Source organism: Pararge aegeria, chromosome 6 (genome assembly GCF_905163445.1).
Source record: "Pararge aegeria chromosome 6, ilParAegt1.1, whole genome shotgun sequence".
NCBI classification, from domain to species: domain Eukaryota; kingdom Metazoa; phylum Arthropoda; class Insecta; order Lepidoptera; family Nymphalidae; genus Pararge; species Pararge aegeria.
In genome coordinates, this window is record NC_053185.1 from 5360113 (window position 1) to 5382425 (window position 22313).

Sequence of the window (22313 nt, forward strand, 5' to 3'; positions counted from 1 at the left end):
TGTAAGGACCATTCCACCCTATTCCCCATGTTTGAGACACAGGTTTTACTGGTGTCCCGGCAGGGTCCCCCCTGAAACCTACCAGTCTCTGTGGTGAACCTAACAATATCCCCTAAGGTGAGGTTTGCTAGGTCTTCTTCACTTATTCTATCCTTACCTTGTAGTTCCCATCTTACCAACACGTACAAGGGGCACTCGGCTATAAAGTGAAAACTAGTTATCACATCACTGCACTTTGAACAGGATGGGATTTATATTTACTAATGAGAATTATTAGGAAGTAAGTACCTATATATACTCACATACTGACAATAGCTCCAGTAATTTGGGTCAGTTATTTGCTGACTGTTGTTTGAGCAACAGCCATGGTCTTGACCTGTCCCCGCTGATAACTACCGTCCGCTAATAGCCTTAAAGATGTGAGAACCTAGACAAAAAGTGATTAGCCATGCTTTTTTTTAAACCTACGTTCATATATAGATGATGTCTTTGCACAAGGTGATTTTAGGTACTTAATAACAACTTACTTTTATGTGCACTGGTAGTCCATCGACAGCATTTAGTGGTTAGTGCCTCTTTAAGGTCCTCGCACGAGTACAGCACACAATTTTTACCCATCCGAAACAAGTGTTGGAACTCTGCATCGGGAAATTCGAACGGATTACTGGCGTCACGTATAGATCGCCGGTGTAATTTTCGTTCAGATTTCTCCATTTCACTTGAATAATAAGAGCCCCAGAAAGCACGAGACATGTTTTTTTGACTTTAATTCGTTAACAGAATTTTAAACCCACGTCTAAGGTCGGGGATAAAATTGTCTCTTTCAAATGTCAAAAAAGGATAGTCTTTCCCCTTTCATTTCTTCCCATGCTATGGGCGGGGGATATATATCCACGAGAAATGTCAAACGGGGATAAATTTATCCTCTCCCCTGTTGCCGTGCTCTGGCAAGGGGAAAAGATAATTATATCCCTTGATAGAGGATATAATCGGGGGATATAATTTATATCTCCTGCCCGTGCTAGCCCTGCTGTACACGTTAATTATATCTCTTGTCAGGGGATATAATGGTGGATATCATTTTTATCTCATGCCTGTGCTAGCCCTTCTGTTGGAAATTAAGGTTACAGAATGTAAAATAACCTATAATTTTATATCACTGATCTTATGAACTAACTGTTATATGTTTATATGTATTGAATATATATTATATATTTTTTGTTATTCAATATGTGGTATGATATTTGTTTTTTTCTAAAGTTTATGTATTATATCATAATATAGATATATCGGTATCACCTACCAAGCTTCCATAGTATTTTCTTCTAAGCCTTTGAAGAGATCGGTATATAGCGATAAGGCCGCACAAATTTTACCTTCTACCTTAGCGCTGTATGGAGAATATTAACTTATTATAGGTACTCGTATACGTATACGGTACTTTAGTATAGGTACTCAGGTACCAGTTTGATTTGAATACTGAACGAATAACAGGGCACATAGTGAATATCAATGAGGCTACCCCTATTTACTTTATAAAAGTACTTAATTATATGTGGATATACCTAGCACCTAGCCTTGGATTAGATTTTTTAAATGATTCTTTTCCAATGAGAAAGAATGATGAGAGAAAGGTGATATGAAATTTTAGTTTAAATTAGGAAGGCATAACTAATTGGTACCTAGATAACGGAGAAATACAAAATAAATCTTTTAAGTTCTATTTACCTATCCTATACAATATATTCCATAATACCTATTGTCTGTTCATTAAAATCGTGACGCAAGTACCTACCTAGATACCGACCACCGCACCTATAACACCCACTGTAACTTAACCAGTTTAAACAGAAGCAAATTACTTTTAAGTAATTAATAGGTGCGAAGTGCGAAACATAACCGCACCTTTCAACTACGAATTACATTTAATTAATAGCCTACCTATCAATTTATTTACAATTAGTAAAAAAAATTTTTATTTAAGTGAAAGTATGTATGGTCCACTCATTAATTGACATATATTTTTTCATGTGTTTTAGTAAAAATCCCAAGCATACGTTTTAATAAAATAGGCCAATGCAAAATCAATTTCACTTAAAAAAACAGGCAAGTTTTTGTAGACGCGACGCCGACGGGAATTCCCCTGACAGAGACAACACATATATGCGCGTTTAAAAATCGACTTGGGATGCGTTCTTAGATCAAATAAAAAAAAAATACAATAGACTAAAGCGTAGTGACCTAGCCTTAACATTTTGTTGGTCGTAGGCCTTTGCTTTGAAAGAAAAATAGCTATCGTCACATCCACGTTAGCGTAAATCTGTAATTTTATATAGAGTATCCAACGCATCGGGCAATTTGACTTGACTGATTTTACTCGGAAGTTAAGTTCGTTAGAGTTACAATAAGGGCCGCACTGGAAAGTAGGTGTTTTAGCGATTATTTTTCAAGGACACGAATTAAGCTACCATTAAACTATTGGAACCCTGGGTTACCTAACCCTAGTTGGTCACCTTCAGGACTTCAGTTTGCCCGCACACTTACCCGCATGTGCAGGCGGCGTGGGAGGGGCTGGCTCATCTCGCAGTTCGGCGTCGTCATCTACATCCAGGTCGGCGTCTACCGCAGTTTCTGGCCCCAGGTCATCACTGTCGCTGTCCGAGACACCGTTGTCACCTCCCTCAGCACAGTTTGCGGCCCCAGTCTCGACCACGACCGTTTTGCAGGCTTCATTCTCCAAGGCGAACGGTGGTACGTTCACCACCGCGTTATCCAGCCTGTATTGTTTTAGCCGTATTTAAATAAACTGCTTACTTCGGTAAATTTTTCAAACAAGTTGCGAAAGGGTGGCGAAGTCTCATAAGTTTTTGACCGTTGAGGTCGTCATCAAAAACTTAAGAGACTTCGCCACCGTTTCGCAACTGCCAAATAATTTACTGAATAGAAGATTTGATGTTTCTTAATTTACGATTCTACGTACTTAGGTAATCGAGTGTAGTTCTAGCACTAAATTTTTAAGCATTATTATTTTTTTTTTGCATTTATTAAAAACAAGGAATGACTATAAAATACACTGATATCAACAAGGAGAATACATAAATCATGGCATTGTATTATGGGTCTTATTATTGTAACTTTTACCTATAACTTTTAGCTAGATTTCTTTATGACCTGGATTCATATTGAACTTTTAAGAGCAAAATTAACTATGCAAATCATAAGTACCGATAAAATTTATAAAGGAAAAGTGATATAATACTTTCAGTTTTATGCCTCATCTTGAAAGAAGATAGCCATGGCATGTCAAGGCTAGCAACTACTAGACATGTAAATGTGTTTCCATATAAGTGAAATTAATAGTATCAAGAACCTGTTTCAAAGGCATCGTTATATACATTTAAATCATTGGTGATATGTGATGTCATCTTGTTAAAAATTTCAGTGCTTTTAATTAACTTTAGATTCGTTTTGAATCAGGATCTACAGGATATCCTAGACTTTATAATTACATCTTTTAACAATATACTCGAAGGGAATTTAATAGTAATAAACTACATTACATCATATTGCACGAGTTTCTATTAAAATTATAATGAATTGAATGCACTTTATTACAATCACAGGTTGAAAGCAATTAGTCTGCAGACAACAATTTCCAAGAAAATGGCGTAGTCTCTTACAACATAAGCGTATACGCACGTCCGATTCGTTTTTATTCCTTATACACTAAAAGAGGACACACGTGTTGTTTGACACGTATGATTTGGGTGTCTTACAAAGAAAGCATGAATTAGATTGTGTTAATGATAATATGTGTGCCTATAATGTTTGACTACGAATAAAGAGGTCTTAAATTTGACTCCCTGGTCTTTACGGGACTTATGTGAAGAAAATTTACTAAGTTATGTGTGGAGTCAGGAAATTGTCCACCTACGCCGCATTGGCTACAAATGGCACGTCAAGCTGTCGGTTTCGGTTATTTTCACTAAGATGTTATAAACCTTTATGCCCACTAACCGCTATATCGAAGGAATATGGCATAAATCCCACTCTCAATTATAGAGGAGGCCCAATGGTGGGCCATTAATAGATTGACAAATATGATTATGAAATTGTGGTCAAACGTATTCGTTTGGTAAAATGTTCGATCAATAATGTAGTGCATGTGCAATTCCAAACTAAATCGAAGAGAAATAGTGTCTTGCGTTTCTTTAAACTTAATAATTGTTTATGTTTATGTACTTTTTCGGACTTCAAACACACTTACTTTTTTTTTTTGGTTTTGGCAAAAATAAGTTTCCAAATCTACAATGAATTCTTATTTTTGACACATTTTGACAACTGACCGCATAATATAATAATATCGAAGATCGAAGGATAAAATTAACAACCAGTAACTGTAGCGCACAAAAAAGCTCTTACCCAAGGTCCATGGGCGGGTAGTTATCGGCGACGATATCACGCGGGTCCTTCAGGAACACCACGATTACTGAGATATTGTCCTCGGAACCGTCCCTCTTCGCCTGCCTTACCAGATTCTTGGGCACCGCTTTCAAGTCATCTGTACGGACAAAACATTTATATTAAAAAAATATCTATTATAACAATAATTAAGTAGCAATAAATACTTTATTGATGGGTAGATACAGAAAATACAATAAAATTAAAGAATCCTGCTCTATTGCAGTCTCCTAGAGATCAATTTAAATTGGCCCAATTTTTGCCACCATTGTGACCACCAAATTAAGGCGTAGTTGTTAAGCTTCCTGTGCTTGTTATTACACCAATAACCAACCCTTCATATTGGAAAAAAGCATTGTAACAATGCTGCTTAGAGATAGAAATAAGCATGGCAGGCGTTAGATATTACATTTACAGTCCACCAATCCGTACTGGGCCAGCGTGGTGAACCTAAACCCCTTCTCTTTGCGGGAGAACACCCGTGTCCTGTAGTGGGCCGGTAATGAGTTGATGAGTACGTTTATTGAAGAAGGTTATTTTACAACACAGCGCTAGATCGGGTTCATACCAGGTAACGCTGGTTACATTACAGAATTTATACGGCATGGAATACGTTTTGGAGAACATTTCCCAATGCTATTATTATCCTTAAAACATCGACGTTTCGTTGCGAAGTCTATTATGTCTGCAATTAGTTGCGGCACAATGGTGAATAGAGCGGACGGATATGGAGTAACGATGTTTATGTTTCCATTTGCCACAGCTTGAGCTGTGTGAGGATGTCCTTGTTCAGTCTCAAGCTTGTCGCATGAGTCAGCGATGAGCTATTGTGCTCTATTTGAACACACACGCACATCTTACGTATGCCGTATACTGACACGTACTCCGTTATTTTCTCAGAGCTATTAATCCAACTCCAACTTGGTAAAAGTCTCAAAGTTGGTCAACATTGTCGACTCTTATACGGTGGACTAAGAACAAAACATAGTGCGCCCGTTTCGCTGAGCGCTGTCGACACGGTTTAGTTTTGAAATTCTGCAGAAATGTACTGCGTGCGATTTCGTTTTATTTTATATGGCTGTCGCGTGAAATTTTGCCTTTATTTTAAGGTCAAATTGTGTCCTTGTCACATTATTAGGTAATGTTTAATGAAAATTTTGTAATTATTTTCTGCCGCGCGATGTTAACAAAACACTCCCAAGAGCGGGCACGCCCACAGTATCTACCTGTCTGGAAATAATTAATTATCATCGGCATGTAGTTGTACGACTTTTCAATCGAATACTAGGAGAAGGGAGTAATCAATTCGATTTTATTGTTTGTCTTAATATCCCCATTAAATTCTTAGCGATTTCTATTTTTCTTTTTTCTTGAGAGGAATATTTTTTTTTTGGATTTCAGTTCAGTGTACCGTCTAGTTGAACTCATTTTAATTTTATTAGTGTTCAACAATAATTTAATAAATTTGGTGGGTGGTTGGATCGTCCATCTCGACATAAATCGCTTGTCATGATATCAATTACTTGAGACTTCTGGCATAATAAATATATGATTTAAACAATAAAGTTTACATCATCATCATATCAACCCATTAACCGCCCTCTACAGGGCACGGGTATCCTCCCACAATGAAGGGGTTGAGGCCGTAGTCCATCACGCTAACACAGTGCGGATCGCTAGACTCCACACCTGTCTAAGAACATTATGTAGACCTCTCAGGCATGCGGGTTTCCGCACGACGTTCTCCTTCACCGTTGAAGCAAGTGATATTATAATTACTTAAAACGCACATTACTTGGAAAAGTTAGATGTTGGGATTTCGCCCCCCTCGAAAGTGAAGTTGACCTTCTACCCACTGGGCTATCACCGCAAAATTTACATAATCGCTACCATTGGTAATTCGTCATAGTATATGCAGAAAGGCATAGTATTTTTTTAATCCCATTATTTGAAAACAGCTAGTTTGCCGCTAGGCATAGTAGATACACGCCTTGACTTTGCTCGCTATTTCGGGGCGCGGTCATCGCCACCGCCCTTTGCTTTTTTACCCTGTTTGGTCTGGCGCGTAGCCAACCGCGCCTTGTCTCCTAATAGGAAAGACATGCCTAAGATTATAATTTGTGATATATGGCATTTATTTCAGGAAATATTTATTTTGAATTGGAACTAAGAATGTTAATTTAAATATGGTAGCCTTAATGAGACAAAACATAACTGAACAATAGACTCAACATCACTTTAACTATATAAAAATAAATCTACACATTATTTTATACTAATAATTTACAGAATAAGCACATGGCACACCTAATAGTAAGCGGAAACCCATCGCTTATTAACAGAACAAAACTTCGCAGGGCAACAACCACTTCTTACAAAGTACGGCCATCATCCTACAAGTGTGTTCCTCAAACTGAGGTCATCATCTTTACTGAATCATTACACCGGTAACTACGTCCTTAAGACCGGCAGGGTGATTACGTATCTCGCGACAGGTTTTGCAACGGGCGTAAATATCGCGACCATTGCTGTCAAACGTCACTTTTGTTTATTTATTGTATGGAAATGGTTATAGTGTGACAGCAGTGATCGCAAGATTTACGCCAGTCGCAAATGTGTCGCAAGATATATAATCACCCTGCGGAACGCAGCAATGCTGATCCTACACCGCTGATCGCTGCGTCATAACGCAGGCTTGATCGCGCTGCCGCGACTTCTTCCCACAGATATGACTCCACGGACCCAACGGTCCCACCAAGCGACCCGTCTGTAGTTGCAGGCGGCGGTGAACACCACCGAAAAGGGCCATCGCCCTGAACGGTTACCCCCGAGCCCCAAACCTGGGACTCCGAGGAAGATTTCGAGCAATGCTGCTTGGCGATAGGAATAAGCATGGCGGACGAGCTCTGTCACAAAAAGCTCTACTACCACTGTCTAATGTCATCATCATGGTTGAAATATAATGTACCTTCCTACTATACATTAATAAGTATTCTTAACAAGTTTAAGTTAAAAACTAAAAAGAAACACGCACAGAAACGAAAGAAACAAGAGCATCAAAAAGAAACAAGATCAAAATATGCGTTATCAGAAGGGCATCAGCGACTTTAATACAAGATCTATGAGTACGATGGTGCGGTGGTGATTATTACAACGATTACTGCGGTACTATGGCCCACCTAACGGTGATACGGACGGAATGTGCCGCCGGCCATTGTTCCTATAACTGAGCAAAAACGGATCACGGCCCGTCAGCGCATACTAAGCCGAGCACCTGCCCTCTTCACAAGTTTTAGGTTGCGATTAAGAAAGCCTTGCACGACTTAAAGGTAAAACGTGATACGAACTTTGGACACAGACAATCAGTACTAGACACAAGACACAATTGTCTAGCAAGACTTACAAATCAAAGTTGAAAATCTTCTGTGGCTTAAGTTACATCAAATGTTTTAATAAAAACCGTATATAGTCAGTACATGAGGTGGTGATTTTAGGGCATCTGCTTACCTTCCAAAGGACCGAGTTCGACCACCCATGACTTTTTGGGAGTTATGTGCGTTTGAAGCGAAAAAGTTTTTGGCAGCCGGTCGGTGCAGTTCCGGTGGAGTACATTTCACGTGTGCATAAAAATTAATGTACCCACCCTAAAGTTTCTAACCGCAGAAGGTTTATTTTATTCAGTATCATTTGGTTGCTCAATGGCTAGCCTGGTGATGCTGCTAACGCCTTTGTGGCCCACAGACCAGTAACCTCTGATTCTGATATGTCTGAATGGCTTAATTGAAGCAGTTAATTATGAGTTGGGAAGCATGAAAGCATACCTTTTGAAATACTAGCAGAAGAAGAAAATACTTTTACGTTAACAAAAACTTGAAAACTGTAAATAATATAGAGCTCAGAACGCGACGACAAATGAGCCAGGTGATATCTTATACATAGTGTTGAGGTAGATAGGAAATGCAGTAGATCTGTAATGGAATTGAGAGGCGGAAAAGGGGGTGCCGGGAGGCGGGGATCAAGTGCAATTTTGCAGCAAGTTCATCCGGCCCGGAGCAACCTGCAAAGCGACGCGGCCGTAAGATGGAGTAGGTGTATACTTTAACTAGCTGTGATAATATGAGAGGACAGAATCGATCGTTGCCTGTCTCTATACAAATACATGATTGATAATCCGTTAATGTGTACACAATTGTTGAATGTAATTATAATATTCAATATTATCATTTCTTTGTAATCATTTAGACAAATTTTTAAATTAAGTTATTATATCAATCACACTTCTTTAAATTCAAATGAAATGGCAAATTTACGTACAATTGAATATTGTTAATAGTGGGCTATTTTTGTTTGTACAAATAGTATGTTCCTGACCTTATTTATTATTATGGTACGAGCAGCTATTATAATATTGAAAATGACGAGGCGATTGTATTTTCACTTTTATTTAGAACTAGCGTACCCAGCCCGCTTCGCCGGGCTAGATTTTGCTTTATTTTATTAAAACAATAAACTTACATCATTCAATTTTAATTTAAGTCACATAATATAGTAAATCATTTATTTCCCTCCGTATTCATTCTCTTCTATTCTCTTCTCGAGCGGGTGAAGATCATTATCTACACCCATGTACACCCAACAATAGAATATCAGCATAGTAAATAAAAGCTGTATTTGACAGTTCAAAAATAGGAGTGCTCTGATCGTCACCAAACTTTACAGGATTACTCACCAGGTCAATCCGGAGATTCCCTGAAAGTTTCATTGAAATCGGTCCAGCCGTTTCGGAGCCTATACCTACGGAACATACCCCACACACTTTCTCTTTTATATACATAGATTATTATCACTTTAGTCAGAAATAAATACTGCCCTAAACCTGCTACTCTAAAATATGTTATATAATAATATACAATTTGTTTTAAGTGAAAAAACTATAACATTTTACCCTTAATATACATATTTCACTCACATATTATATATTTTATTTCGTCCTAAATCTAAATCAAAAAGACAATAACCATTGAAACAATAAAAACAATACTCGAATAAAATGGTATACGCGTAGAAACCTGCCAGATTAACATGTATAAATAAAGGGGTAGGTATACAAGCTACTTAACGATACGAAATAATTCACTAGACGGCTGACTGGCTTGCCTAACCTTCATCTGTACCCTTGGTTTACAAAATGAAACTAGGATTTTTTTCTTTTATTCATGTCTATTTCACATGGCAACACGTCAAATTTTGTATTGAAAGACCGATGTGTGTGTGAAATAGGGGAGGCTGGGCGGCTTCGTACTGCAGCAAGTTTAGTTAAGGGGGGAACCCATTCCACTAAAGGCTCCACTTACGACCTCCCACCAACGCTCCAACTATATATAGAATCCAACCTTGTTAAGCCTACGTTGCTGCTAGCATTAAAATCATTACTTTACAGCAGATGTATCAAAGAGGACCGCATATTTCCATCCGAAAATTTCAAAAATAAAATGCATATACTGCTCTGAAAATTCCGACGAAATAACTTCAATATAACAAATGAGATTAACGTTATTCCATCGGCTTTACGGAAAATACGGACTGTAATCTCATTTTAGACGTAGAGCACTTTAATGTGGTTGTTAATTTAATAAAATAAAATGGTATACACATATCAGATTTATTCTGTTCAAAATATATTTAATTTGTTTTATGTAATGCATATTTTCCTAATCTATCTATATTTATAATTAAAGCAATAATAAAGACTCCAAAGTCTTCGAGTAAATACTTGAACAAAGTTCCTTCCAAAGTAGCAATTATCAACAAAGCGGAGGAATAAGCAGAATCACATATGCAACCAATATCTGTCATTTGGTATGAAATAGCTCCACTAAAACTGGAAGCGTTAATTAAACCATTATATACGCAAATAAGCATCTGAACCGTAAAAGCGCCGAGGGGTTGATATTTACAGACACATTATCGTAGGAAAACAAACTCGCTACTGCCACTTAAGCTCAGCCGTCTGCGCGTCTACGGGGCGACCTCCATCTAACGAGACTTGAGACACATTACAAATAGAGAACATCTTATACGAGAGCTCTCTTGCAGATACCTAATATCTAGTTGCATAATTCCGTTAGACCTGCGAGGAACAAAGTTCAAAGATAATTTTAAATCGATCTTCTGTTAATTTCATTGTTTGTAAAACTTTGAAATCGCTGTTATAACCACTCTAAGAAGCTTTTAGTAAAGTTAAGCTTTAGAGTACTCTCAAAGTTTACGCGAAATGTGAACATCGAATACTTGCGTTAGGTTTTGAAGCAATATCGCGTACATCCACCATAAGATTATTTTTCTTTACTATATCATCATTACATATTTCAGTAACCAAGTCACCAACATAATCTATATTTATTTTCTACTTATGGCTCATATTTGAATCATTCTTGTTGCCTTTAATAATAACCGTGAGTAACGACTTGGCCAGATATCAATAATATTGGCATAAGCGGAAACGTAACGGTACTTTAGACCTACAAACATTTAGAATACTGGACCTAATACTGCCCTAAACTCTTTAAGATAAAATGAAAAAAACAACTGGATAATAATTCAACTTTGTTTTTCGATAGCTTCAAAATTACTAAAGACTTTAATTATTATTGTTTATCAAATCATGGAATAGGAAGTCCCATAATTGAAATATCCCACTTCTGATATTAATGCATCAGTAAAAAGTGGGCTAGTTTGCTTGTTATTGAGTGGGAACTCAGTACATGTAGCTCCATCACGTGGTCGCTAATTGGCTAGCGTGAGCGGGAGAGGACCAGAGGGCATGGGAGACTGGAGAGTTAGTTATACATCGTACTAGCGGGAATTCTCTAATTAACGCGCACAGCAAGCAGCGCGGCGCCGATCGGATTTGCGTCCTGTAATTGGAAGGTTGCCTGCACTGTCTGCTGCTTTTCAATTTGCCTCTATAAACTCGTTTCCTTAAACCTGAGTACGTTGATAATAATATAACAAGCTAACGACATAAAACTCGGGAAAATTGGAAACCAAATATTATACTACTATCATTATAAACATACATCATCACCAACCCACTACCGACTTATTACAAGGCACAGGTCTTGAGAATGAGAGGGGTTTATTGGCGTAGTCCACCACGCTGGCCTAGTGTGGATTGGTAGACCCAAAGTGGGGATTAGTGGATTGGTGCGAATTGGTGGACTATCTACATTGTAGTTCATTAATTTAATAAAATCTTAAATCTCACACTGACAGTGTCTATGATACATAAACGAAAAGATAGATTGCATTTAATTATAATTGCAAAACTGCATCGGAATTCTGGGGCTTGAAAAAAGCCTCTATCTCTAAAAGACTTATAACCTTAACCCGTACTACATCAAAGTTTAGTGGAGGACAAGAGCCTATTCAATCTTCTCTTTGAAAAGGTACCTGAACCTACTTACGTGTACGTTAAAGTGAACAGAATAGACATTAAAGATTCACTCGGCTTCCTTTCTTGAAAATATGGAGAGCGCAGTTCTCTAAAAAATTTAACAACGCATTTTTATGAAAATCAGGCTAAATATTAAGCCTTCCTTTACATTTAGTTACACGTTCTATCCATTAATGCCCTGATACCAGTGATACCTGACCACTTAAAAGAGAATGTCGGCTGTTGCGTGAACCCGCTGATCTCACAGTGAAACAATGTGACACACAATGGACAGCTTCCACTGCACTAAGCCGACCCGAATTACAACAGAATTGAATTTAACGCGTGAAAGATGAGAATCAGGCCACAATGTATGTGTGTTCCGGGAAACATTTAACTGTTGTAAACAATAGTTTGGTCAAATTATTATCAAACATGGCGGACGAGGCGGTACTAGTTAAGCTCGCTGAATCAAAATGGGCTCTGATAGTATTATTTACCTAGTTCGTTAGGTGATGCTGGAAGCAGTTTAATTAACAAGTTTGTACTACTTATATTGTTTTACTCGACGTGTTCTTGTCGTCTTATATTCCGGAAATTGCCATCTTGTTAGTTGGTAAATATATGTTGAAATTAAACGAAATTATATAACCAATTATATGAACAATTTATCAAAGGAATTAAATTTTTTTGGAAAAAAGTTTTGTTTTGATTACTACCTAATACCTAACTTAAATAGTCTCACAGAATCTATAATTCTCACTTTTCGAGAAATTGCTAAGTCCAATTCCAATGCCAGTATGTATATTGACATTCATGTGATTTATTCGAGTTTCAATGAAGTAATCCCTCTGAGAACATTATCTCAATACAATATTTCTTAAACCTGGAAAGCCTGCTTATATAAAACATAAGTTATTTCCTATATCCGTGGCAGTGTATGGATATTAAATTATAATTCGGTTTGTCCCGCCATCGATCGCGCCTCACTGCTCATGCGTTGTGCATGCCGTGGTGACTGTAGGGTGTGCTCAAACTGCAGGCTTACTTCATGTCCTTTAAGGAGCAGAGACATAGAAATACACAGGCGAATGTTCAAGATATTTGCCTCAGTATTTTCTTGCATTATTGAGTGTAGAAAATTATGCTATTTTTATATCCTACATATATATACACACAGGCGTTTTCAATCTACTTTCATAAAAATCAAGTTAGGCTATTCGAATCTTCTTGATAAATTTTAGTCCTAATTTTGCAGTTGGTTGGTCAGGAAATATAAATCAGGTTCTGTTGATGGGAATGTGGAGAGTTGATCAATATACCTGTCCAATTTAGGCTCCTTATAATCAGTAGAAGATAATGAATTATTGCACTTAATTCGCTTTAAGACAACCACAAGGCATTTATGTGATAGCCACCGATATTTGATATAAAAATATCTACAAGAACAGCTTATGTTTGTGCCTTAATAAATAAATAAATATACTACGACAATACACATTTCGCAATCTAGGCCTGACGCGCGACGTATGTGTGAAATAGCTTGTGTTAAGGGCACTAAGATGAATATTTAAGTGAATAATATATATAAATACTTATAATATACCTACACATAAACACATGAAAAACATTCATGTCACACAAACATTTTCCAGGTGTGGGAATCGAACCCACGGCCTTGGACTCAGGAAGCCGGGTCGCTGCCCACTGCGCAAATCGACCGTCAAACTGTATTAATGGGCATGGACGGACAGATTTTGACTTCTTAGTGGATGTTCAGTTCAGTTTTAACTGCATGTGAATTAATTTTGTTTCCAAAACATGTAAAAATTGTTTAATAAATGCCAAAATTATTCCCACTGTTGCGGATTATTTATGCTTAAAATAAATAACTCATGTTACCGGAATATTAAAGTTGCTGGAGAATTAAAATAAATCAAGAACTTCGCGTAACCAACAGGATTAAGCAATACGAATAAAAAACTTCGAAGAAATCCGTGTACTTGCACGCAAAAAAAAAATTGCGATCCTCCTCCTTTTGTTTGAAGTTAAATGAAAGCTCAGAGACGCTCGGCTGACAAAATACGGGCCAGACAAGAGTTAAATTCAGCCCTTTTATCCTAATGCACGCTCCACTTAGCTCAGTGTCTTTTTCATGCGACAAATCACGCCTACCTTTATATGCAAAACTTGGAAACCCACGCAACAAGTGCTACATTCTTGGCCGCGTAAACAAGCTTAGTTAGTCTTGTTAGTTATTCATATGCACGAATATTGCGCATGAAAGAGTTTCATTGCAGGTACAAGTTTGTTTTTTTTCCAATTTACCAAATGGACTAGAGGATTTTGTTTTTCACTTCTTAATTTTAGCCCGTGCTGATTAGAGAGGTGGAGAAGTGGCAATATATTACCGTGACGTAATGGGTTTCATAAAATGATAACAACTCGGGTTTTTTTTTTATAATTTAATATTTTTATTTCTGTTTTTGAACTACTTTTTAACTTTATTTGATTATAAAATAAAACCCCACAACATAATCAATATTATTCTCCAAACCCTTGGTATACACAAAACATATCGATCTTTAGCTCTGTGAAGAACAAAATAAAACTTACATTTTCCGGGATAAAAAGTAACTCAATTATAAACCAGAGTATAATCTCTCTCCATGAAAAAGTTCATCTAGATCTTTCTTCGGTCTGGCGTGACTGGAAAACAAACAATCCAAACTTTCGTATTTATAGTATTAGTATAGATTTACGACTATGTGTCAGCACTATTTTGAAAAAGATTAAACAAGTCTTCGTGATCGATAGCAGATAAGGAGATAAGTATTAGTGGAAATGCATTGCAAATGGCGGCCATTATCGGCTGTTATCAATACGATATCTATGCTAATCTTTATTGCAAACAGCGGCTCTATACTGAATTGCAATTTGTAGAGATGAGACGTCGCGCTGTTTCATAAAATGGAATCATATCAGCCTCATAAATGCAATATAGTTCGTTCATTTATCAGATAGCGTAGCTTTAAAAGGCACTCGAGTGAATACATCGGCGTATTAAAAAGTGGTCCGTTATATCACATACCTCCCTACTAGAGTACCTATAGTAGTATCAGTATTACCTACAATAGCAATTATTTAATATGCCTACTTCTGTCAATTAAAGATTACCAATTTTTCACATTTAGTTACTGTTTCTGAACACTCCCTGTTTTTCTGTGAACCCAATGTGCGGTCATATCTATCAGTCGAATTATATTCCCCTACACATATACAAAGTGTAAATGAAAACCGAAATAATACTCCACAGGCTTTAGACCTACATTATGTGATGTCTCTGAGACCTATCTATGAAACCAAAAACCTAATAGTTTTTGAGTAAACCATAGCTTTTACTGAAAGAAATCAGATACAGCCCTAACATCACATGCAAAATTAAAATCATGTGACTCCTATTACTTTATTAGGTACGAGTCGCGTAGCGTAGGTACTATGCGCGTGTCGGTCTTTTAGCTTCAATATTGTTGTCTTAAGTAAACACTTAGAATGTTTTTAATTCGTATTTATGGAAAAATTAATATGCTTCTTTTGATTTATTATTTTTACAGGGTTATTCCTTATGTAATATACGTATGCATCTTATGTTATTTTTTACACGTTGCATATTATGTCGATATTTTTTTGCCGCAATTTTTGTAACTGTTAGTGACTTTCTTGTATTTTTTAAGAAAAGTACATTGTTTTTACACTACGCTTAAAAACAAAAATGTAGGCAGCACAGTACGTGCGCTTACGCGTAGTATTACGGCGCGGACGCTGGAAGCAGTCGATCGGCGTCGAGTGTTTTCTATACTTCCAGTGCTAAAGGGCATATTTTATAACATTTCTATGTATCTACTTAGAGTCTGACACATTCGTTCGTTGCCATAGGACTATGGATTGTTAAAAGCGGACGGTGGTTCACATATTTGCTTTTACGAATTTCTCTTCGTTGAACCCTGTGACCTCAATGTTATGACCCTGGCGCGGCCGTAGTTTTAAATTTGAGTTCCCGGGTTTGATTCCCGAAAGCGGCATTTTGGGAATTTATAATATCTGAATTTGCTCTGGTCTGGTCTGGTGAGAGGCTTCGGCCGTGGATAGTTACCACTCTACCCTTAAAGTCGTGCCGAGATTTAGTGTTGCGATTCGATGTCGCGTAAAAACTGATTAAAACTGTAAGCAGCCACAATTCCTAACATCTTAGACAGATCATTTACCACCAGATCTTTATATAAAGAAGTCCCTTACCTTCTCCTAGGTGGTGTTTACAAGCCTCGTAATGAAACCTATTGCATTTCTTATATTAGCAGCCAATAGCTTTAGTGAAAACGGCTTCGATCACGTGGCACGGAATCACGGACACCGACCTCACTTCGCTAGACGAATCGAAATTACAGCGCTAGATAATTCACGGTGCAGCCGAGGCTATCTGAATTGTGTGTCATACATGATTCATGCAATCGCTTGGTGTGAAATTTGTAGTCCTAACGAACTTACTCACGTCATACTCAGCCAATTTAGTTTTATAGGTTTGTTTACATAGAGTTTATATAGTTGGTAGGTATGTAGACTTCTGTTTCAAAGAAAAGTGTTTCATATTAATTATCCTTATACTCGCTGTTGCCCGCCGCGTACTTCGCGTTGTTTTTTACAAGTCCAATGGGAACCGTTTGTTTTTCTGGGATAAAAAGTAGGCTATGTTATATAGGCGATCATTATTTTTCAGTTTCGTTGCTGTAATAGGTTATATGTTAAAATAAGTATACATGTATTAGATTAGTAAAAGCGTCCTTTTAACTAGCTCTATGCCGAAAATGAAGATGAATGATTGCTTTGTTAGAGCGTGATGGAAAGACAAACAAACACACTTTCGCATTTATAATACATACTAGAAAGAAAGTAAGGATAAATAAAAACTGAATCGATTATTTAGTTTGATGCAGTGAGAATGTAACGCTTAGAAATATAGTGATAAAAGAAATATAGAAGATCCTTAGACGTGCCAGAGTTATCGACATAAGAACACAGCCTTCCATATACCACACAAGGCTGTGGTATATGAAATTCCATAAAAAAAAAATAGTCAAACACTAGTCCACTGGTTGGCATGATGATGATTTCGCAAAGCTAAATTTGCAACGCTGGAGTGAGGAAATCCCTACAAAAGACCGTCATAATATTGAACGTAGAACTATGACGTTAATTAAGTTAATATAACTTAAGACCTTTTGGTAAGAAATAAATAAATAGGTAAATTAAAATCTGCTAGACAGCATTTATCTTTTAGGAGATTCAATGAAAACGCAAAGTATAGGGACACCAGAGGCCTTCAAAATTTATCATCGTACGATTAAACTAAGTTCACGGTCGTTCAACCTTATGTATTCATGTCTAAAGAATTTAACTCTGATAATAGGTAGGTATAATTTATCCTAAATAATGCCGCCAGGCAGGCGATCAGTGCCTAGATACCTTCGTCCCGTCATTCAATTTATGCAGGCATAATTTATCTGACAGCTGTTAGAACGAATTTTGTATTTAATGTGATGAATATCTATATAGTAGTGATAACCTAGTAGGTAAGGCTTCGGATTTCCTTTCGTGGAGACCGAGTTCGACCACGCATAACTGACTTTTCAGAGTTATGTTTTTAATTTGAGCATTTTAAATAACACTTGCTTTAAACGATGAAGGAAAAACATCGTGAGGAAACCTGCATGCCTGAATGAAAAACGAGTGTGACAATCCAACTTAGAGTTTTGGGTAGCACATTGAGGATTAGAATACGGAATGAATGACAAAATACGATAATTGTATTGAAATATTTGTGTTATTCACAAGCGGTTTACTATAAACTTCTATCGTAAATGGCTTGCATGTCTGTTGTATGCAAAAACCCTCTTCGTGCGCTATGTTTGCATAACATGCAGCTGGGCGACATCTTTACTTTGTGTTTTACGCTTTCACGAATTAGAGCGCTTACGATAATGGTACCACTATCGTAAACATAATAATTAATTAATGTTCTGAGGCAGTGGGGGTACAAGGTGGTCGACCAAGGTAGGCACTAACACAAGACCAACTACCTCGTTGGTATAGTTCGATTTCGGGATTCGATCCTTAGGTCGGGCCAATGAATGTAGTATTGGGTTTCTTTATCAAGACACAATAAGTATCCACCAGTCCGGAGTTTGGAAATTGGCGTTGACCCACCCGTTCCTCGGAGAGATCGTTAGCTGTCGGCTATGCGCCTCATCTTTTTCCAGTCGCTTCGGATGTGTGTACGTAGTTGGAAGACCACTCTGTAGATTGAAACCGTGGCCGAAATCAGTCAGGAAAGCTGTCGTGTTTTGTTTGATGTAGGTATATGAAGGAATCCTTCTCCAGTTACATTCATTTAATATTTACTAATAATTTAAATACCATAGACCATATAGGAGGTGGGAAGACGACATTAAACAGACCGCGGGACCTAACTGGCGCAGAGTAGCGCACGACAGGAAGCAGTGGCGAGAGCTAGACGAGGCCTTTGCCAACAGGCAATCCGAAACTCGTGACATAATTAATTAATAATTTAAGTACATAATTTTAATTCAATATTATTGTAAAACCATACCTAACCTAACAATTCAATATATTAATGTTTATTAAATTTAAAAGTATAAATGTTTATTCGTGTGTATGAAATGACGTTTTGGAATTAAAGGCTATTTTATTTTATTTTAATAATTTAAATGCGAGAAAGTGTTTATTGCTTTTTCCTTCTTTCACGCAGCAACACAGCAACGGATTTACTTTGCACAGGGATGGCTTATTTTAACGTGCCTGTAAATAAAATTATTGTTTCGATATTATCGAGAAATAAACTTTTAGCTGATTATATTTAACCTTAAATGCTGATATTATTTTACTTCAACGCAATCTCATCTGGTGGTAATTGATGACACCGTCTAATATGGTAGCGAGCTAAACTGTTACGGGTATGGCAGTTATATTAAACCCATACTCCTAACAAATTAGAGGCAGCATCCTACCCGACCGGTTAAATCTTTGTCGGTAGGTTGGTAACCACCCACAGACAAACCAGAGGAAATTTGGAACATAAATTCAGCAAATGCCCATGCACATTTGTCTCCCCGGACAGAAATGTATCTCCTTCCACAGTGTATCATTGCCCGACATTGACGCACGTGTAGCAATTATATCCGAATAATGTAAGTGTAATACTATAAGAGAGTAAACTTTTCTGGTTCCTTGTTGCCGAGCTTTGGCAGCAGGGCACTTCAATTTTATCCCTTGGAAGGGGATATAATCGGAAAATGTATTGATTATCTAATAGGAACAATGAGGTCACCAAAACTTTTGGCTTAGCTTAGATTCCCGACTGGTTTTCTATAGACATAATAATTGACGCTGCATTGGGTATACTCGCGAAATACCCGGGCGCGGGATGTGCGCATTGCGATATTTGATTTGGCAGATGAGTCGCCAGACCCGACCGAATCAATCAGAATTGCTATTTCCGAATACACGATACATCCGATTAACTATCTACTAATTGGAGCGTTTGATTGCAGTGCCAACGGAAATATTACGCGCTCTCTGGGCTCAGCAGTGTGCGCTTTATAAGTGAGTAAGTACTAGGTAGGTGTAGGTTTGATTCACATCGTTTTTTTTTATATAGTAATAATTGACGAACTAGATGGTCAACCTGATGGTAAAGTAACCAACGCCCATAATCAAAGCTACACGTCACTGGGCAAGCAATGAAAGCAGTGGCGTGCACTTCATACATCCACAAAAGCAGTGCCTACCCAAATTATTTCATATTACTCGTACTTGAAGGGAATTTTTACATTTACACAAGCTTACCAACAATTAAAGCTACTGCTGCTGTCAAATTATGTGTTTTTCACCTGTCAGAAAAGTTATTGAATGAGGTAGCAGTGTGTCTTTGTAAGCATGCAGGTCCTATTTAAAGATAGAACCAAAGTGTGTGTAATATTTTTCATATTTCCCCGTCCGAGTGGGTAAACACTGCTAAGCACAGGCCACCTCTACTATGAGATTCCTCGTCAGAGAGGACATCATGGTACCAAGAATTTCTTAAAAGAAAAACTGATTTTATTACATCAACTCCGACCCCGGAATCGAACCCAGGACCTCGTGATCATGTAGCCGAACACTCTAAGTGTTAGACCACCAAGGTGCTTACATTCATATTTACTCAATACTTAACTCACGAATACATTAATGCAACCTTACGTGCAAGACAATTATATTAAGATGCGGTCGATGAACCTCTCGATAAAAATACCTAACGGGGCGGGTCAAGGATAATGTATTCCCGCTTGGGATTTAATGCATTCGTCATCTTGACCCTTTATTTCCTTAGTACAGTTATAAAGTGTTTTGGCTTACACGTGAGATGTTATTATATCTGGAGTCTGGTCTTAACGAAAAGGGGCTTGGAGGTTTTGGACGACTATGATTAGGAATATTATTCATCAAATGTCATTTTACGGTAATATTATAACATCAAAAAATAGATAATATGTTTGCATACGAATACATACCTACCTTAACTTTGCAGTAAGTAAAATAGTAGTAGTAGGTAAATGTTTACCAAGCATTTGTTTTGCTTCGCTTGCTCGCTAGTCCGATTCACGTTTTATGATTTTATTCTGAAATCGGGATAACAGAAAAAAAAATCACTAACATGAGTTAACAAGATTTGCTTAAAAAACCACTACAAAAGAGAGAAAATACTGCAGAAGATTAAAAAATTGCAAAAAACATGCCTTTTGTACGTCGATAAATCAACTTGGACACATTCCAACTCGGACATTGCAAGAAAAAGTTCTATCTATGAATGACGTAAGAAAACAAAATGATCTTTTTACGCCAGTGTGCCAGCCGGTATAATAACTTCACTCTTGACGAAAAAAAGAAACTCGTTAACCGACTTTTTTATAGGAATGCAAGCAAATAACATGATTATTTCTATCTATTATATTTTATACTACAATGTATGCCCCGCGCGGTCTTTTCACGAGTGTTAACTATAGATGCTTTCGGTGACGACTTTTTGTTCGGGGAGGCTTCGGCCTACCACCCTGCCTTACCACCGTTAAAGTGTTTAGTCTGGATACATAGAAAAAGTATATAGTAACCTGAGATATTGACACTTACTTGAGTTCAATTCTTGAGATGCGCCAAGAATTCTCATAGGTAAGTACCTATAGTTTTTCTGTCATAAGATTTTCTGTTAGGAAATAGGCAGTATCCACTACCGTACGTCGGAGAACACGTTATGCCGTCGCAAGGGCTTCTGTTATCACTAACATTTTATAATGAATTTTGAAAGTCAACCATCTCGCATTGGAGTAGCATAGTGGGTCTGTGCTCTGAAACCCTCTTTTATGAGAACGAAAGCTTGTATCCAGCAGTGGAATGTTAAAAGGCTGGTTGGTGCAGCAGTCTCTGTACTGAATATAACGTTACAGGTTTACGATCCTAGAATAGAATAGAATAGAAAAGTCTACGATCGCGATCGCGACTCGACGAATATCGTTGCTAAGTTTACAGATGAGCTATCTAGTCGTGAATCTCCAAGGAGTGTCATCACGACACGAATCGTGAGAGAGAGCCGAGCGAGCTGATAACGTGCACCGAACAAGCAGGACTCTGTTGTCGCCGATCAGTACACGACTCCCTTAAAATTTAATTACTTTCGTAAGTCCGCTGCTCACTTAGATTTATTGTCCGCAGTCTAATAGTGTCACTCTCGGACCTACTTTCCCATAGGGGAGGGATTTAGAGTTTGGACCCTTAAGCAAAGGCAGGTGAAAAAAAATATCACCTAATTATATCCACTGACAAGGGATAAAATTTACCTATCCATTTGCCAAATCACGGTAACGCGGAAGAGGTGAAACATATCTCCGTGTATACAGTATACACATATATTATTTCCACCCATGCGCTTATGTTCGGAGTAATTGTGGTAGAAGATAACAGTTTGTCCTACGCCCGTGCAGAAAATGTATCCTACCCATGGTAGCCGAGCAGGCTACACAATGCTAGTTTGAGGGTTTGGACGATTATTTATTTCATTCACCCCCTTGGGACCCCACTCTAGAGCTTCGTTACTTTACCTGTATTTTTCTTTAACTCTAAGATTACATAAAAGACGGAAAAAAGTACCACATAAGGTGCAATGGCACTTATATTCTTAACTCTGAAAGAGCTGTAAAAGTCGAGTGTGGCTGAAGTGGCTTTTCACCTTACTATGTTTATTACAAGAGTTAGCCGTAAACAAAAGGCAACTGTGTTATAAATGTAAATAGGTTAAGCGTGTGCGCGATAA

General features: G+C 37.5%; 1 protein-coding gene across 1 annotated transcript in view; it reads right to left on the reverse strand.

Moving 5' to 3' along the window:
• Positions 1 to 22313, reverse strand: part of LOC120624667 (titin homolog) — a 144092-nt gene that overhangs the window by 13946 nt on the left and 107833 nt on the right. The window contains exons 8-9 of the mRNA XM_039891335.1: positions 4423 to 4561; positions 2545 to 2777 (exon numbers count right to left, since the gene is read on the reverse strand). Coding sequence (XP_039747269.1) covers positions 2545 to 2777; positions 4423 to 4561 — 372 coding nt within the window. The remainder of the gene's footprint in view (positions 1 to 2544; positions 2778 to 4422; positions 4562 to 22313) is intronic.